The sequence below is a fragment of the Typopeltis vanoorti genome, chromosome 17 (genome assembly GCF_054136105.1).
Source record: "Typopeltis vanoorti isolate ZY-2024b chromosome 17, IOZ_Tvanoo_1.0, whole genome shotgun sequence".
In the NCBI taxonomy this organism is placed as follows: Eukaryota; Metazoa; Arthropoda; class Arachnida; order Uropygi; family Thelyphonidae; genus Typopeltis; species Typopeltis vanoorti.
The window spans coordinates 92,969,629-92,987,885 of record NC_143565.1 but is presented as its reverse complement, the minus strand read 5'-3'; the positions used below and the strand labels follow the sequence as shown (position 1 = coordinate 92,987,885).

At 34.0% G+C, this 18,257-nt stretch overlaps 1 protein-coding gene across 1 annotated transcript in view; it reads left to right on the top strand.

Moving 5' to 3' along the window:
* Positions 1-18,257, top strand: part of LOC150097642 (dynactin subunit 3-like) — a 58,820-nt gene that overhangs the window by 5,316 nt on the left and 35,247 nt on the right. The window contains exon 3 of the mRNA XM_090407074.1: positions 15,939-16,025. Within this exon, the coding sequence (XP_090263200.1) occupies positions 15,939-16,025 (87 nt within the window). The remainder of the gene's footprint in view (positions 1-15,938; positions 16,026-18,257) is intronic.

The window sequence follows — 18,257 nt, the reverse complement described above, 5'->3', positions numbered from 1 at the left end:
ATTTGATTGAATCATCAGATGTAACTGCTAGAGGAATTCTAAACTCCTTAATTAGTCACCTTGAATGCTTAGGATTATCTGAAGATTACTTAAAGGAGTATTTATTGTTTGTAACTTGTGATGGTGCAGCCATGTTGTTTGGTGTGCATAATGGTATAAGGAGGCTAATGCAAGAGAAGTTTCCTAGTGTTATTTTCTGGCATTGTGCTGGCCATCGCCTTGAATTGTCTGTTAGTGACACAGTGAAACAATGTGGCAGAAATGAATCGCGTTAAGAGTTTCATGGATAAACTTTATGTAACTTATCATGCTTCACCTAGAAATGCTAGGGAACTACAGGAATGTGCAGCGACTCTAGAACTTCAACTTCTTAAAATTGGCAGAATTTTAAGCACTCACACTGTTTCTGCAGTGTGGCAAAACTTTGAAGCCCTTGTCCATCACTTTCTATGAGCAAAAGGAGATAGCAGAAGAAGAAGCAAAACAGATTGCTTTCTTTATGAGGGCCTTTAAGAACTTAGTGAACTAAGTCTAGATTTACAAGAGAGAAATATTGACTTTTACAAAGCAGACAGGAATATAAAGAATACAGTTCAACTTTTTAAAGAAAGAATTGAAAATCCTGGTCCCACTGCAGTATTTCTCTTCAAGTCAGAAGAACATGAAGTTCAAAGGGATTGAGGTCCACAAAAATGAAAGACACAGTCCTGAAAGAAGTTCATCTGCTTTCTATGAAAGTCTGAAAGAAGCTGTTGGAAAGCAACTACTTGAATGAGATGATGCTGATTTGCCTGAATGTGCTAAGATTTTAGATTCCAAGTATTGGCCAGAAAATCCTAGGAAGGAAGCATCTGGCATTTGGTGAAGCTGAAATTAAAAAGTTAGCATGCAAATTTTGCTTAAATGAAAGAGAAGCAGTTCATATGGTTTCTGAGAATATCTTCAAGAAAATAAAGTCCCAGACATACTGCTTCCTCCAAAGCACACTTGCACAATTGCAGTGTCTTCTAGTGAATGTGAAAGGGGTTTCTCTCGGATGAATCTTATAGTAACTTCATCTAGGTCATCTCTGCCTGTACGGACAACTTCTGCAGTGATGTTCATCAGGACAGTAGGACTTCCTCTCACTCATTTCAACCCTGGTAAATATATGGATTCATGGCTGCTCCAAGGTCGTCATTCTGCAGTTGCTTCCAAAAACAAGAAGCGATCTAGAGACAACGAGGGTATATCTGAGGATATGTTAAAAGTGTGGAAGTTGGTGTAATAACATCTTCATGGTGAGTACCGGCACCTTGAAGCACTGATGGTAAGTATTTACTGGACTTCTGCTCAGTTCACAGACTAGGTTATTATAACACCATGTTTCAACATAAAGATGTGCACAAGTTCACATGGAGAGAAGACACAAGAAATAAGAAAAGCCTCATTGACATATCATTGTTGATAGTGATATCTTCATATTCATTCAGGATACAAGAGTTTACGGAGGATTTGAAATTGGAAGTGACCATTTAATTAGTACTAAGCAGGATAAAAATGGATATCACATTAAAAAGAATAGTATGTAAGAAAGTTTTAAAAATAATTAAAGTTGGGCAGCTTTTATAAGTAAATTGTAGACTCAACTATACAAACATTATTGAAGAAAAAAATGAAACAAATTGAAAACAAGAAACAAACCTTGGAGTCTCAGTGGCAAACTCTGAAGAAGACATTGATTGATTTAACTAGGGAGGTATGTGGTGAAGTTGTCTGCAAGGATAGAAAAATAAGAGCACCACGTTTGACACAATGAATCATTTCTGGAAAAGAAGAAAGCCTATAAAAAGCTCCTAGCAAATACGTAGACAGAGAAGCATGTAAGAGAGCTAAGCTGTGTGTAAAAGTAGATAAACAAAAATCATGGGAATACTTTGGTAAGAGTATGGAAAATAAATATCAGGAAGGTGGCAAAATGTTCTGGAGGCTATTGAAGAAACTTAGAAATGGAGGAAAGAGTGCTGTAAAAGGAACCAAAGATGATAAAGATGACATGAAAACCGAAGATGAGTATATCCTAAATGTCTGGAATAATTACTTTGAAAGACTGTTAAATGAACGAAGCAGTGACAGAACCATACTAGTAAATTTTTAAGGTTAGAAATTTTCAAGGAATGCAAAGAGAAATACATATCATTCCTTGAGGTAGAAAAAGCTGTCAAAAACTTAAAATGTGGAAAGGCAGCTGGACTAGATGATATTCAACCAGAAATGCTTAAGTATGGAGTTATAAAAGCTTTATAGTGGCTGCACTGCATAATTCAGAGGACCGAAAGTAAGAAGGTCGAATTCCCAGTGATTGGAATAGAGCTGTCATAGTATCCATCTATAAAAAAGGGAATAAAAGTGAAAATTACAGAGGAATTTCTCTACTAAGTGTTCCAGATAAGATTATGCAAGCATAATTGAAAAGAGGTTGAGAAAGATTGTGGAAGAGAAATTGGAGAACAGGAAGCTGGGTTCAGGTGAAATAGAGGTTGTCAAGATCAGATTTTCACTTTAATACAAATAGTTGAGAAATCGTGAGAATATGTCAAGGATCTGTACTTTAGTTTTGTAGATCTGGAAAAGGCATGTGACAAGGTGTCCAGAGAAAAGCTTTTCAAAACACTACAATTATTATTATTACATGATACTTCCAGGGAGCCCAATGGCTCATCAAGGGAGGGCCCATCTCTGTCTCCACCACTCACAATCCACCAACTACAACGAACCGCAACTACCAAAGCCATCCACTGCCCACCACCAGTATTTTTACAAACATCCATGCCCAAGGTGGGATTTGAACCTGCAGCCTTTTGACTGGAGAGCGAATACTCTAATCACTCGGCCAACCAGGCTGGCGTTCCATTCACTCCATATAATGGAGTGAATGCAATGTTATACAAAGCAATGCATAGTCTGTATTTAAGTTGTCAGTCAGCAGTTTGAATTGAAGAAACACAGGAAGATGGTTTGAATGTAAAATCGGTGGGGGGGGGGCAAGACAAGAATTCGAGTTATCATCTATATGGATCACATTGTGAAAGAAAGTGGAATCAAGCCTGATATTAGAATTGGAGATGTCAAACTTAGCTCTTTGCTTTATGCAGATGATATTGTACATCTGCATAAAGCACATCTAGTGCAAGCCTCCAAGATTCACTAACTAAATTGAATAACAGCTGTAACAAATTTGACATGAAAATCAGCAATAAAAAGACCAAAATTGTGGATATAGGCAGAAGCATAGAAAAACTTCAGTTAGAGTCTGAATAGAGATCCTATAGAACAAGTAAAATATTCAGGCACAGTTTTTAGTGAAGATGGCAGGTTAAATCTGGAAATAGACACCAGAATAAGCAAAGCTGGTATGGTGGGTATCCAGCTGAATAAATTTATATGTAATAAGAGAGAAATTAACCAAAACATCAAACTAGCAGTATACAAGACAGTGTTTAGACCAGTTTAAAGTTATGAATCTGAGAGTTGAGTTAGAAATAAAGCACTTGATCAAAGACTAGAGACTACAGATATGAGGGTTCTGAGAAAAATTACGGGAGAGAACTGATGGTATCAATGGCAGAATCATATTTAAAAAAAATGAAGATATTAGGAAGAAACTTGACATTATTAGCATTCAATAATGTGTCAGCAGAGCTAATCTAAGGTGGTATGGCCACTTAAATAGAATGGGTGAAGAAAGATTAGTGAAACAGGTGTTTGATGCCAAGATGGCAGAATAGAGATCCAGAGGAAGACCAAGGTATGTGTGGACTGATTCGGTCAGAAGTGCCTTAGAAGCACAAAATGTTAGATATGACAATATTAGAGTGCTCACAAGTAATAGATTGATTTGGAAGAAAATTGTTGATAGGAGATTAATAATAATACTGTAAACCTAATCATGGGATGCTTAAGGGTCAAAGCTATATAACTGAGAGGAGACCTCCACATAGCCTTCAAAGGAATAGGGAGAACCGACCAGGGCTTCTGACCTAATGTCCAATCCTCACCTTCTCATGGTGCACCCTGTTAGGTATCCACCTGGATACTGAACAGACGAGGATGGACTGGCAATTTGAGATTTAGCCGACCAAATTGTATTCTTTTTGGCTTAAACCAAAATTTCAAATGATGGTACAACATGACAGAATTTCATGCTGGCTGGGGCATTGCCCAGTTAAACAAGGCCCCTGTTGTTTTCACCAGGGCAAACAGCAAAAAGTCAGCTACTGGAACAAATCCTAAAATTTACTCCAACTCAACATCACAACAGTTCAAGATTGGAACTATCAACATAAGAAGCCTGAATGGCAAAGAAATGGAGCCAGCCAAGGAATTGGATAAGTAAGAGATCAACATAATACAGGTGATGGAAACAAAAAAGACAAAAACTGGTGAGATCTTTTCTGAGCAATAAATACAAAATGTTATATTCAGGCAATGGCAATCAATGAAAAGAAGAAGTAGCCATAGTATATTCAACACTAAATACAAGGCTAATCTTTTTGAATGGCAAGCAGTGTCAAGTAGAGTGATGTGGGAAAATGGACAATGAGACTTATTTGTGCCTATGGTCCCACAGAAGGTTCTATTGAGGTAGAAGTGGAGGAATTTTTTGAGGCTTTAGAGAAAGCAACTGACACAATGAAAAAGGAAAAGTTGGTCCTTGTTGAGGATCTAAATAGCAGAGTGGGAAATGATTGTCAGACATACAAAAATATTTTGGGAAAATTTGGAGGAAAGAGCAAAGCTAATAATAAAGGCAAATACCTGTTGGATTTCTGCTCAGGACATGGACTGGTTATTACTAACACCATGTTGCAACATAAAAATGTGCACAAATTCACATAGAGAGAAGAGGCAAGGAATAAGAAAAGTCTCATTGGCTATGTTGTTGTTAGTGATATTTTCCCACTGGTGCAGGACACCAGAGTGTACAGAGGATTTGAAATTGGAAGTGATTGCCATTTAGTCTTGAGCAGGATAAAATTGAATTTCATATTGAATTGAAGAACATGTAAGAAAGTTTTAAAGCGAATAAAAGTTGAACTGCTCTCAGATGTGAACTGTACACTAAAATACTCAAACATTATCCAAGAAAAAATGAAAGAGTTTAAGACGAGGAACCAAATCTTGGAGATTCAGTGGCAAGCCCTGAAGAAAACACTCATTCATTCAGCCAGAGAGGTATGTGGTGAAGTTGTCTGCAAGAATAGAAAAATCAGAACTCCATGGTGGACACAGGAAGTTAAAGAGCCAGTGAAAGAAAAGGATAAAGCATATCAAAAGTTCCTGGCAAATAATTCAGCTTGTGCTCTTAGAGAATACAGAGACAAATTAAGAAAGCTAATCACTGTGTAAAATTGGCTAAACAAAAGTCATGGGAGGGCTTTAGCAAGAACATAGAAAAAATATATCAAGAAGGTGATAAGATATTCTGGAGGTTGTTGAAGAAGCTCAAAATGGAGGAAATAGTGCTGTAACAGGAATTAGAGATGATAAAGGTGACATGAAAACAAGAGAAAAAGATATCCTTGAAGTATAGAGTAATTACTTTGAAAAACTGCTAAATGAAACAAGCAGTGATGACAGCACAGTGGTAAAAAGCACTGACCAGGCATACAGTCAAGAATACATATCCATACTTTAAGTAGAAAAAGCCATCAAAAAGCCCGAAATGTGGAAAGGCAACTGGAGTAGATGATATTCGACCAAAATGCTCAAATATGGAGGTATAAAAAGTCTTACAGTGGCTGCACTGCATAGTTCAGAAAGTCCTGGACAGAGGGACGGATTCTGGATGATTGGAGTAGAGCTCTCATAGTACCCATATATAAAAAAAAAGGGAAATAAAACTGAATGTGAGAATTACAAAGCCATCTCATTACTGACTGTTCCTGGTAAGATATATGCAAGTATACTTGAGAAACGGTTGAGGAGGATTGTGGAAGAGAAGCTTGGTGAAGAACAAGCTGGATTCAGGCCAAATAGAGGCTGTCAAATCAGATTTTCACTTTGCAGCAAAGTTGAGAAATCATGGGAATATAACAAAGATCTGTATTTAAGTTTTGTAAATCTTGAAAATGCATATGACAAGTTGCCAAGAGAGAAGCTGTTCCAAAAGCTACAGTTATATGGTGTTAATGGGGCATTATATTAAGTAATACTTAGTCTTTATTTGAGTTGTAAGTCAGTAGTTAGAATTGAAGGAAGTACAGGAAGGTGGTTTAATGTTAAATCTGGTGTCAGACAGGGATGTACATTATCCCCTCTCTTATTCATTATCTGTATGGATCACATTATGAAGGAAAGTGATATTAAACCTGATATCAGAATTGGAGATGTTAATGTCAGCTCTTTGCTTTATGCGGATGATGTTATACTTCTGAATAAATCCGCTACAAGTCTGCTAGATTCCCTGACTAAATTGAATAACTGTTGTAATAGATAGTATGAAGGTCAGCATTAAAAAGACAAAGACAATGAAAATATCAGCATTGTGAATAGAGAACTTATAAAACAAGTAAAGCATTTTAGCTACTTAGGCACAATTTTTAGTGAAGATAGTAAATTAAATATGGAAATAGACAACAGAATCAACAAAACTGGTATGGTAGGAAATCAACTGAATAAATTTATATGGAATAAGAGAGAAATTAGCCAAAACACTAAATTAGCTGTATATAAGACAGTATTCAAACCAATTTTAACTTATGGATCTGAGAGCTGGTGTAGAAGTGAAACACTTGACCAGAGAACTGAGAGCTGAGAAAGATTTGGGGCATGAACAGATGGCATCAATGGCAATATCATATTAAAAATGAGGATATTAGGAAAGAACTTGATATTGTCAGCATCCAGGAATGCATTAGCAGAGCTAATGTCAGGTGGTATGGTCACTTAAGCAGAATGGGAGAGTAAAGATTAGCAAAACAAGTGTTCTCTGCCAGGTTGGTAGGAAAAAGACCCAGAGGAAGACCAAGATATAGGTGGATTGATACAGTAAAAAGTGCCTTAGAAGACAGAAATATAAGATCTGATAATATTGTAGTCTTGACAAGTAACAGACTGATTTTCAGGAAAATTGTAGATAGGAAGTTAGTAATGATGTAAATTTGTCATGTAGTACTATCATATCCTGTACACCCCTTGAGGGTATATATATATATATATATATATCAGGAATTTCATGATGATAGTATCAGGTTTCATGATTCTGTTATGCTATCTGTTGGCTGTAATAATTTTTCTCAGACCTCTCATATCTATGGACTCTTTGGACTTTAGTTGGATACAAAACAGTTGCTCAAAGATAGTTTTTGATCATCTGCTTTATTTCTAACCCAACACTCTCAGATCCATAAGTTAAAATAGATTTTAACAATGTTTTGTGTACAGTTGTTCATTTTTGTAAATTTATTCATCTGACTCTCCACCATACCAGTTTTGCTTATTCTCTTGTCTCTTTCCATATTTAATTTGCCATCCTCACTAAAAATTGTGCCTCAGTTTTTATCATTTCAGCTTTCTGAAATATTTATTTGTTTTATAGATTCTTCATTGAGGATGGAGGTGAAGTTTTCTGTGTTTCTACCTATTTTCATAGTTCTCATCTTTTTTATTGCTGATCTTAATATCAAATTTCTTAAAGCTATTTTTCAATTTAGTTAAAGAATCCTGGAAACTTGCACACTAAAATTTAGGAGTGCAACATCTACATAAAACAAAGAGCAAAGTTTGATATCTCCGATCCTGATGTTATGTTTAATGTCACTTTCTTTCATAATGTGATCCATATAAATGAATAGGAGTTGAGATAATGTGCACCCTTGTTGTACACCTCATTTTTAAGTCATACTATCTTCCTGTACTTCTTCAGCTCTGACTGACTTAAATATAGACTATGTATATATTTTCTCTCTTATAAAATTCCATTTACCCATATAATTTTTGCATTTTTGAAAAGCTTTACTATTAGAACTTTGTCATATACTTTTTCCAGATCTGCTGAACATAAATACAGATCCTTATTATATTCCTGCAATTTTTCAACTATTTGTCAAGTGGAAATCTAATCCTCACAACCCCTATTTGCGAAGATGGAACCGAGCTTGTTCTTCTCCATGTTTCTCTTCCACAAGTTTTCTTAGCCTCTTGTCAAGTGTGCTTGCATAAATTTTACCTGAAAGTTAATAAGGAAATTCCTCTGTAATTTTCACATTCAGTTTTATTCTCCCCCTCTCCTACTTTTTTTTTTCTGAATTATGCTAAGTAGCCACTGTAAAACTATTATATCTTCATGTTTGAGCATTTTTGGTCAAATATCATTTACTCCTCCAGCTGCATTTTCACATTTAAGGTTTATGATGGTCTTTTCTGCCTCAAGGTATTGATATGTTATCTTGATTGCATTTTTGAAAAACTTCCATTTAGCAGTCTTTCAAAATTACTTTGAAAGATTTTTAAATGAAACAAGAAATGACAGAACAGTGATTGAATATTTTCTACCACCTGTCACCCCCTGTTTCATTTAGCAATCTTTCAGAGTAATTACTCCAGCTAGCATAAAGAAAAGGTGGTCCTTGTTGACGGTCCAAACAGCAGAGTAGCAAGTGAATACCAGTCATTTAGGAATATTTAAAGAAAAGAGTAAAATTAATAATAATGGTAAGTTCATGCTGGATTTCTTTCTATTCACGACATAGACTAGTCATCACACCATGTTTTCTGACATAAAGAAATGCACAAATTGACATGGAGAGAAAACACAAGAAAAATCTCACTGACTATGTTGTTATTGTTGATAGCAATATTTTACACTGGTTCAGCATATAACAACGTAAGGGGGGGGTTGAAATATGAAGTGATCACCATTAATTTGTTGTAGAATAAACATGAATTGAAAACATTCATATTGAAAACAAAAATATGAAAGAAAACTTTAAAAAGAATTAAAGTGGAACAGCTTTCAGAGGTGAACTGTAGACTCAGATATACAAATATTATTGGAGATGGCAGATGGGGGGGGGGGAATATTAACTGATTTAACAAGAAAGATATCAGATAGGTGTCTGCAAGGATAAAAAAATCTAATTCGTGGTGGAATCAATAAGTTAGAGGCATTCATGGAAAAAAAAAAAAACATTTGAAAGTTCATGGCAGGGGAGTTAGTATGTGCTCGGAGAGAATGCAGAGAAAAATGAAAGAAAGTGAAACTATATTTTAGCTGTAAAAGTAGCCAAAGTCATGTGAAACTTTAGTGTCATAATGTTCTGAAAGCTATTGGGGGGGGGGGGGGGGAGAGACCTTAGAAATACTGCAAAAGAATGAGATATTATAAAATTAGCATGTAAATTAAAGACGTCTTTAATTTATATGCTGTCTAGAGCAGTTAACTTTGAAAGTTAAAGCAAAATGAAATTTGCAGAACACTGGTAGAAAATATTCAAGAGGAATGCAATCAGGAGTACATATCAGTACTTGAGGCAGAAAAAAAACATTCAGTACCTGAAATGCAAGAAGGCAGCTGGAAATTGATATTTGTCAGCATCTCTTATTAGAATTCTTTTGAAAGTTTTACAGCAATTGCACTGCATGTTCTAGGAGGACGTTCTTAGAAGGTTTAATTAAAGATGATCGAAGTAAAGCTCTCATAATACCCATTTGTAAAAGAGGATATAAAAGTGAGTTTGATAATTACAGAAAAATTTCCGTACTGAGTGTTCTTGATAAGATTTGTGCAAGTGTACTTGAGAAAAGGCTATGAAAAATTGTGGAAGAGAAACTTTGAGAACATAGGTTTAGGTCAGAGAGGGTGTTATCAGGTCAGATTTTCACTTTAAGACAAATGTTTGAGAAATCATGGGAATATAGCAGGGATCTGTATTGTAAGTTCCTAGACCTGGAAAAGGTATATGACAAGATGTCAAGAGAAAAGCTGTTCAAAACACTACATATTCTTCTTATTATTATTCATTCTCTCCTCTTTTACCTTGCGGTGTCGAGGATTTTCTATTCATTTTACCACTATCGTATCTAGGATAAAGTGGTTAGCCCTATGTCTGTAGATGTGTGTTCATGGGCCAGTTTGCCTGTTCTTGGGGGGGGGTGAAAAAAAACCTACCTCTGAATGAGCCGGCTAACTCACCTTTAGTCAAAAGAGACCAGATAAAGGTTCCTCACATCACTGATGGGAATCGAACTTGTAGCTCAGTCTATACTGGCTGAGCTACGTAGACTCCAAAAAACACTACATTTATATGTATAAATGGGAGTCAGCAGTTAGAACTGAAGGAGGTAGAAGAAGATTATTTGATACAAAATCATTTGTTAGAAAAGTGTGCATACTCTATCTGCTGTTATTCATCATCTATATGGATCACATTATGAAGGAAAGTGGCATTAAACCTGGTGTGAAATGTAGAGATGTTAATCTCAGTTATTTACTTTGTGATGATGATGTTATACTCCTAAATAAATCCTGTACAAAAATTTCTTAATGAAATAGAATAACCACTGTAAGAAAATCAGCAATAAAAAAAAAAAAGGCAAAGACTACAAAAATGACATTGAAAGAATAGAAAACCTATGTAGTAAAACATTTGAGCTATTTTTAGTGAAGATGGAAAATTAAATACAGAAATAACAATAGAATAAGCCAGGCTGATACAATAGTGAATTTACTAAATAAATTTTCATAAAATAGAAGAGAAACTAGTCATAATACTAAGTAACATATACAAGATTGTGATCAGAGAATAGAGACCTCAAATATGTAAGTTCTGAGAATTAGGGAAGTGTACAGAGGTAGGGGGAAAAAAACATTCAGTAGCCTGAAATAGCAACGTGTGAGCAGAGTGAATGACAGTTTGCACTTATCCTTATAAGTTCAACAGCAGTATTCATTCTGAAGCTGACTTCATGTTCATGTCTTGATGTTTGTCTGCATCTCTTATTAAAATTCTTATATGACTGATCTAGATTACTGTAACTGAAATAATTAAAGAATTAGTTGTTAAATTTATAAAAGGAAAAATTATAAATTTCCATTTTTATTTTATAGCCACATTTCTTTCATTACATTTCTCTTGAAACGTAAAAGTTCAGAAAATGGCACAAACTTTTGGAAATACGTCCTTTGGTGTGAGGATTGACTTGGTGTTGTGCTACTTAAAAGATAACAAACTCTCTTTAGGAACTTATCTATCACCTGTTTTTAAGACTTTGAGGTTTTACTGAATAGAGAACATCGTTCTCATCATAGATTTTGCAAAATTCTTCAAAGAAAAACCCTCTCATTACCATAGAGTCTAAGACGAGAACTAACAGTTGTCAGGCCAGTGAAACCAAAACAAAACAAAATAAAAAGCACCAATAAGAGGTGAATATATGGATTCCTGGAGTGGGTTCATATCTTTTTAGTGCACCAAGGCTGTTGTCACATGCCAGCAATTGTATTTTCATAATCTCTCACAATCACTCCTGAAACTTAAGTTTCATAGACACATATTCATTATTTTGCAATGTGGTTATAAAACAATAATGGATATTTATATGCTTTCTTTTAATAGATTCAATGTCAAATGAAGCCTTTAAAGCTCTTTTCTTCTATAGTTAAATTTTCAGAAAATTACTAAATAACTTGGACATTATAAAGTCTCCTAGTCCTGATGGTATTTCTCCAATTATTCTCAAACATTGTGCTCCAGAGCTCACATACGTCCTATATTGTCACTAAAATCTATTATACAAAGCTGGTGCTTATCCCAATGTGTGGACGCAATCACACATCCAGTGTATTCCAAAAAAAGGGAGAAGTCTACCTTCAGACTACTAACCAATTGCCATCACCTTGGTCCTCTCCAAAATAATGGAGAAAGTCATCATTAGCCAACTTCTCAACTGCTCAGATGCCCTTTGATCACTTTGCAAGTGTGTATACGTGGAGATTTTACAGTTGTTGAGGTGTGAATTGAGGCAGATGAATAGGAGGTGCTCAGCATATTGAAAAATATCAATGTAAATACGGCAGTGGATTTGGATAGTATATCAGCCCTTTTGCCATGTGAATGTACAAGAGAATTGGCAATGCCTCTGACAAAGTTGTTTAATCTAAGTTAGCTCTAGCAAGGATCCAATTGTCTGGAAAGAGGGTAAGATAATTCCATTACATAAAGGCAGCTCCAAAACAGAAGTAACCAATTACAATCCAGTTGATATTTCAGGAGTGTCAGTTAAAATATTGAAAAAGGTGGTTAAAAGTAAAATCTAGCAATGAGTTGATAGGAATACAATACTCTCTGGCATGAAGCATGGCTTTGTTAAAGGTAGATGCTGCCTTAGTAATTTGCTAACATTTTATGATAAAGTGACAGCAGAATTAAATAAGGGAAATGGCTTGATCATGATTCTGCAGGACTTTGCAAAGCTGTTTAACAGAATACTGCATGGAAAACTATTCCAAAAGTTGGAGCAAATGGGAATCAGTATGAAGCTGGGCATTCATAGGTGGTGGACGACAGACCGACACCAGAGAATAGTATATGGAGGAGTATATAGTGGAGTGCCTCATGATTTTGTACTAGCACCCACTGATAGGGAATGATTTAAGTGGGCGGGGGTTATATTCAGTCATTTGCTGATGATACAAAACTGGAGAGAACAATAGTTGATAAAGGTGATGTAGATATCCTGAAGTATGATTTAAATGAATTGACATTTGTTGGTGAGGTATAATGGTTGTTAATTTAATAGTGCAAAATGTAAGGTTATGTACTTCTGGTTGAAAATATTATATACTATGTATCACATTGATGGTACTAGATTGCAGGAAAGCTAATTGACACAGCTAAGGACTTTGGGATAATGGAAGAGAGAGAGTCGAAGTTCAGAGGGCATATTACAAAAGTTGGCAAAATAGCTCAAAGGATTACTTGAATGTTGAAAAACAAGTAAAGATGGGAGGTTATTATCCCTCTTTATAAGGCTCTGATCAGGATCAGGAGTTCGTGGAAAGGATTCAGAGATGAGTGACCAAGTTGGTGAAATATCTATGGAGTGCTTCCTATGAGGATAAGTTAAAGGTGTGTATGAGTTGCAAAGTTTAGCTGATAGGCAGAAAAGAGGGAATATGATAGAAAGTAAGTTTTTTAAAGGGGGTTCTGTAAGATTTACACAAAAGAAATTTTTCAATATGATGAATAAAGAGAGAACTAGGGATCGCCCTTGGAAGTTGTGTATGAGTATGGTTAATAAGCATGTGCAGAAAGGTTAGTGTGGGTCTTCAGCAATGAGTCTTCTTACTCCATGGAGATACCTATATAAAATAATAAAATTACTTCATTTGACTGTTGCAATTGGCATAATCATGCCAACATGGGCATGAAAGAGGAAAGAGACACATTGTACATGTGTTTGATACTTTTACAAAATATGATTTGGATAGTGTCTGAAACCTTTTGCACTGCCTTTCAGTATCAAGCAAAGACAATACTTGCAGATTTTCAATAACCAGTGTTTATTCTTCTCTATAAAGAAATCGATTTGACAATATGAAATTTACTACAATTACATGAATATGGATTTGGAAATTGATTGTAAATCTAGCTCAGACTTTTATTCACTATGAAATGAAGCAGAATATCCAACTTAAAAAATCCAATGTGGATCAGTTACCAATGCAATTCTTCATTTTTGACAGTTAAAATGACCATGAAATGTGTAAGCATTTTTACATATACTGCAGATCTGTAATTATTTTTAATATTTTAGTCATATATAAGATATGTTAAATACATTTTAAAATATTAAAAATAACTACCAGATAAATTATTACTTTAATGTTTTGGTAATAACATTAGTAACATGCTACATATGTTAAAATATTAAAATGAACTGTCAGTTCATTTTAATATTAATATTTAATTAATATAAATAATATTAATATATTATATTATTAATATAATATATTATATTATTAATATTTTTAATATTTAAGATCTGCAGCATATGCAAAAATTAAAATGGGAATATATATTTTATGGTCATTTTAATTATTCAGAAATGTAGATTTGCATCAGTAAGTTATACATATCAATAATTTTATTTTTTTTAATCTAATTGACAAGCTTAGATGTTGGACATTATTCATAACTTATTTTAATAGTATTACAATACCAAACAAATTAAAATGTAAAAAGATGTTTAACTAGCTTTTATTTTGCTGGATTCCAAACCATCATCTTCAGAGCAAATAATGTGTTACAGTTTACATGTGACAATGAGCAAGTGAACCAATTCAAATTATAATAGACAAAAGATCTCAAGTCCTAATTTGGCATCCTTTAATGTTGTAAAAAAAAAAAAAAGTATTATAGAAGTTGATCTTAGGATAATAGTCTCTCAAATTTTTGGCAAATTAATGCAGCCCTATTCCTATTCCTCATATCCAAGGTACATCTGAAGGATAGCAAATTACTAATAAAATATAACCTTTACATCACATTCAAATCACATGTCAAATTAGCAACTTTGATTTGCTCTCCTAAGGACAGACTTCATCCTCTAGCATATCCTTGAGTGTATGAAGTTCTCTGGGACTCGGCCTACTATGGGTATACAGGAAGATCTGTTAACAGCACCTTGGAAAACATAAGAAATACATTCATTACCATTATTATGACAAGTCTGGACTGGCAGACCATGCTTTGGACACTCCTTCACACAGGACTAAATGGAAGAAAACCAATGTACTATATAGAAGGATTTTTAGTCAGCACTAGCTATGAAGCATTCTCTTTACCTTACAGCTGCATTAATTTGCCAAAAATTTGGGAGACTGTTATCCTAAGATCAACTTCTACATAATAATAATTCTTGTTTTTACGCATTCATTCGTTTACTAACAAGCGAGAGCGGTGAGCGCTCCGATTCTGATCTGCGCACCGCGTTGAATAATAGGCTATATCTTCGGGAATTTTTCGAATTTCTTGATAAAAAGTTAGGAACAGATTTTTAAAAGTACATACTTTCAGAAAATAATATTAAAAAATGGATTTTTTTGATCCTCTAAATAGTACTGCCTCCTTAAAACTATCAAAAACTTACAAATTAGCAAAAAGAAAATGCCGTAGAGGAAAAACCTGATGTGATAGAGAAAAATGGGTTTGATATTTGAAATCAGCGCACCCAAATTAATAAAAAACGAGTGTCAGATCATAATCAGCAGAAAAAAAAATTTTTTTTTTGTTGGCCAGTGTTATCATCATTTCTTGGCATGTGCCTTTAACAGCCATACTAGGTACTGTGATAGTCCAACACATTTAAGGTTTTATTTCTAATTTTCCTGTCAAAATCTTCTCATTGACTTTTTTAAACTTTAAATTGATCAGTTCGTATTTTTTTTGTCTATCTAAAGAAGACCTTATCAGTTCTTTGGTCATCTAAGATTTTATCCTATCATTTTTACTTCAAATACTTGTTTTGTTAATCTTTCATATTTGATTTTGTTTAAGTGACCTTTACCATCTTAGATTAGCTCTCTGCTCATACATTCTCAAATATTAATAATGCAAAATTCCTTTCTAATAATTCTAACAAACTACATATGTAGCTTAGAATATAATCATTGGCTGTGAATTTGAAATCTAATATGGTGATGGAAGTCTTTAGATTGTAGATTCTTTTCACTGACTACTACTGCCTTACTTATTGTGCTATAAGTTTTCAATCTTTTATAGGTGGAATTGTCATTTTTTTAAAAAATTATGAATATTAATTAGTTTAAAACTGAATTTTCAAATTATGCTTATATTTGTGCTTTGTATGTTTTATTTCCATTTATCCAGTTGTTTTCATCAAAAAGTGGAATACTTAGTATGTGATATTTATATAATTTAAAATATTTGTTTCAGTTGATGATATAGAGAAATACATGAATCCTGAATATGCTGATACACTAGCACTTTCTGAATCTGCAAAATTGGATATAATACTTACATGTAAGTGGTCCAGTATTTCTAGTTAACATTGTTTTTTTTTTTTTTGCTTTGTTTTTTATGTGCTGTGTAAAACAATAGTATTTCTCTGACAGACAGTTGTAATCAACTTCAGAAAATTATTTTTGCGCATTATTCTAATTAAATATTTAGAAAATTAATGTTTGTAGTTTCATTGATCTGCTTATCAGTTGTTTTTTTTTAATATTAGTAAATTTTATGTTTATATACAGCATCAACAATGTAAAAGTGTTAAATTTATGAAAATTCATTTCCATAAATTTAAAAAAAAGGTCCTTGCTGCTATCAGCAAACATTAGCAGAAGAATTTCAGAAATATCATGTTGACATAGGCTGTGTTATAGATTACCAGAATAGATGAGATTTTGCTAAATAATAACCACAAGATTTTATATTTGGGCAATAGTGATCAGGGAAAGGAAGGAGTAGCTGTAGCATTCAACATTAAACACAAAGATGAACTTTTTCAGTGTAAGCAACCTGAAGTAGAATGGTGTGGGCAATTTTCAAAATGGTGAATTGGAAACTAAGACTTATTTGTGCATTCTGTGGTCATGTGGTCACATAAGAGATTCTATCATGGAAGAAGTGGAGAATTTTTTCCAAGTCATTTAGAGAAGGCATAAAGAAGAGATTGGTCTTTGTTGTAGATCTAAACAGCACAGTAGAAAATGAATGCCAGACATATAGAAATGTTTTGGGAAAATTTAGAGAAAAGAGCAAAGCTAATGGAGTAGACATTATTTCCAGCCACAGTGGGAAAGCAGCTTGCTGTCATATATATTTGAAGGTCAGATAAACAATAATTATTGTGCTATGTTTGTGCCATGTTACAGCATTAAGATGTATATGAATTCACATAGACATACAACAAGAGCAGGGGGTGGGGGCTGGAAAGTTCTGATAAACACCTAGAACAAAAATGATATTAAAGCAACTGATATAACCAGAAGGAAGGACTTATCTTAAAACCCTTTAACTCCCATTCATGGAGATTAAAGGGTTTGAAGATATGTTCTTTTTTGTGGTTATATCAGTTGCTTTAATATCATTTTTGTTCTGTGTGTTTATCAGAACTTTCTAGCCCCCTCATAGAGGTGGGGGGGAGAAGACATAAGTAAGAAAAGTATTACTATGTTATTATTGATAGTGATATTTTCACATTGATTAATTCAGGATACAAAAATGTACAGAAGACTTGAAATAGGAAGTGATCACCCTTTAGTTTTCAGCAGGAAAGTTTAAAATAAAAAAAAAAAAAGAATCCAAGTCAAGCAGCTTTCAGAAGTGAATTGTAGACTCATACACAAATATTATTCAAGAAAAAATGAAAGCATTGGAAAACAAGAACCTAACCTTAGACAACCAGTGACAAGCTGAAGAAATTATTAATTGGTCAGTCAGGGAGGTGTGTAGTGAAATTCTTTTTGCAAGGATAGAAAAATCAAAACTTCATGGTGCACTCAGGAAGTTAAAGAGGCAGTCATGGAAAAGAAGAAAACATATTGTAAGTTTCTTGCAAGTAAATTAGCATGTGCTCTGAGAGAATACAGAGAAAAGTTGAAGAAACCAGACCAATTAGTATTGTAAAAGGAATCAGAGATGATAAAGATGAAAACTGAAGATAAAGATGTCTGGAGCAATAACTTCAAAAGATTACTAATGAAATGCATTTAAGTGAAGAATATATCAGTACTTGAGGTAGAAAAGGCCATCAAAAATCTGAAACATAAAAGGCAGTTGGAGTAGATGATATTCAACCAGAAATACTTTAATATGGAGTTATAAAAGTTTTAGTGGCTACACAACATAATTCAGAAAGCCTGGTCAGAAGGTTAAATTCTTTATGATTGGAGTAGAACTCCCATAGTTCCCATCTATATATAAAACAAAGGAAATAAAATTGACTGTTTTATTAATTTATCCACAAAAGGACCTATAGCAGATCAATGCCATGTGTGGATTTATATCTTCCATACTGATTGACTGAAAGGGCTCTTCTGATTATAATCAACAGTAGAATCCATATGTATTCCATGAAAAAGGGAGATTCCTGCTAATGCCGCTCACTTTTAAACAATTGCCATAAAAAAATAATAAAAAAAAAGATTTAGTAAAACTGGCTGTTCTCAGTGTTGACATCTCAAGCCATTTGGTCAAGGCTGTAAGATAGTCTTCTGAGCATTCTGCAATCTCACCAGCTTTCTGTATGCA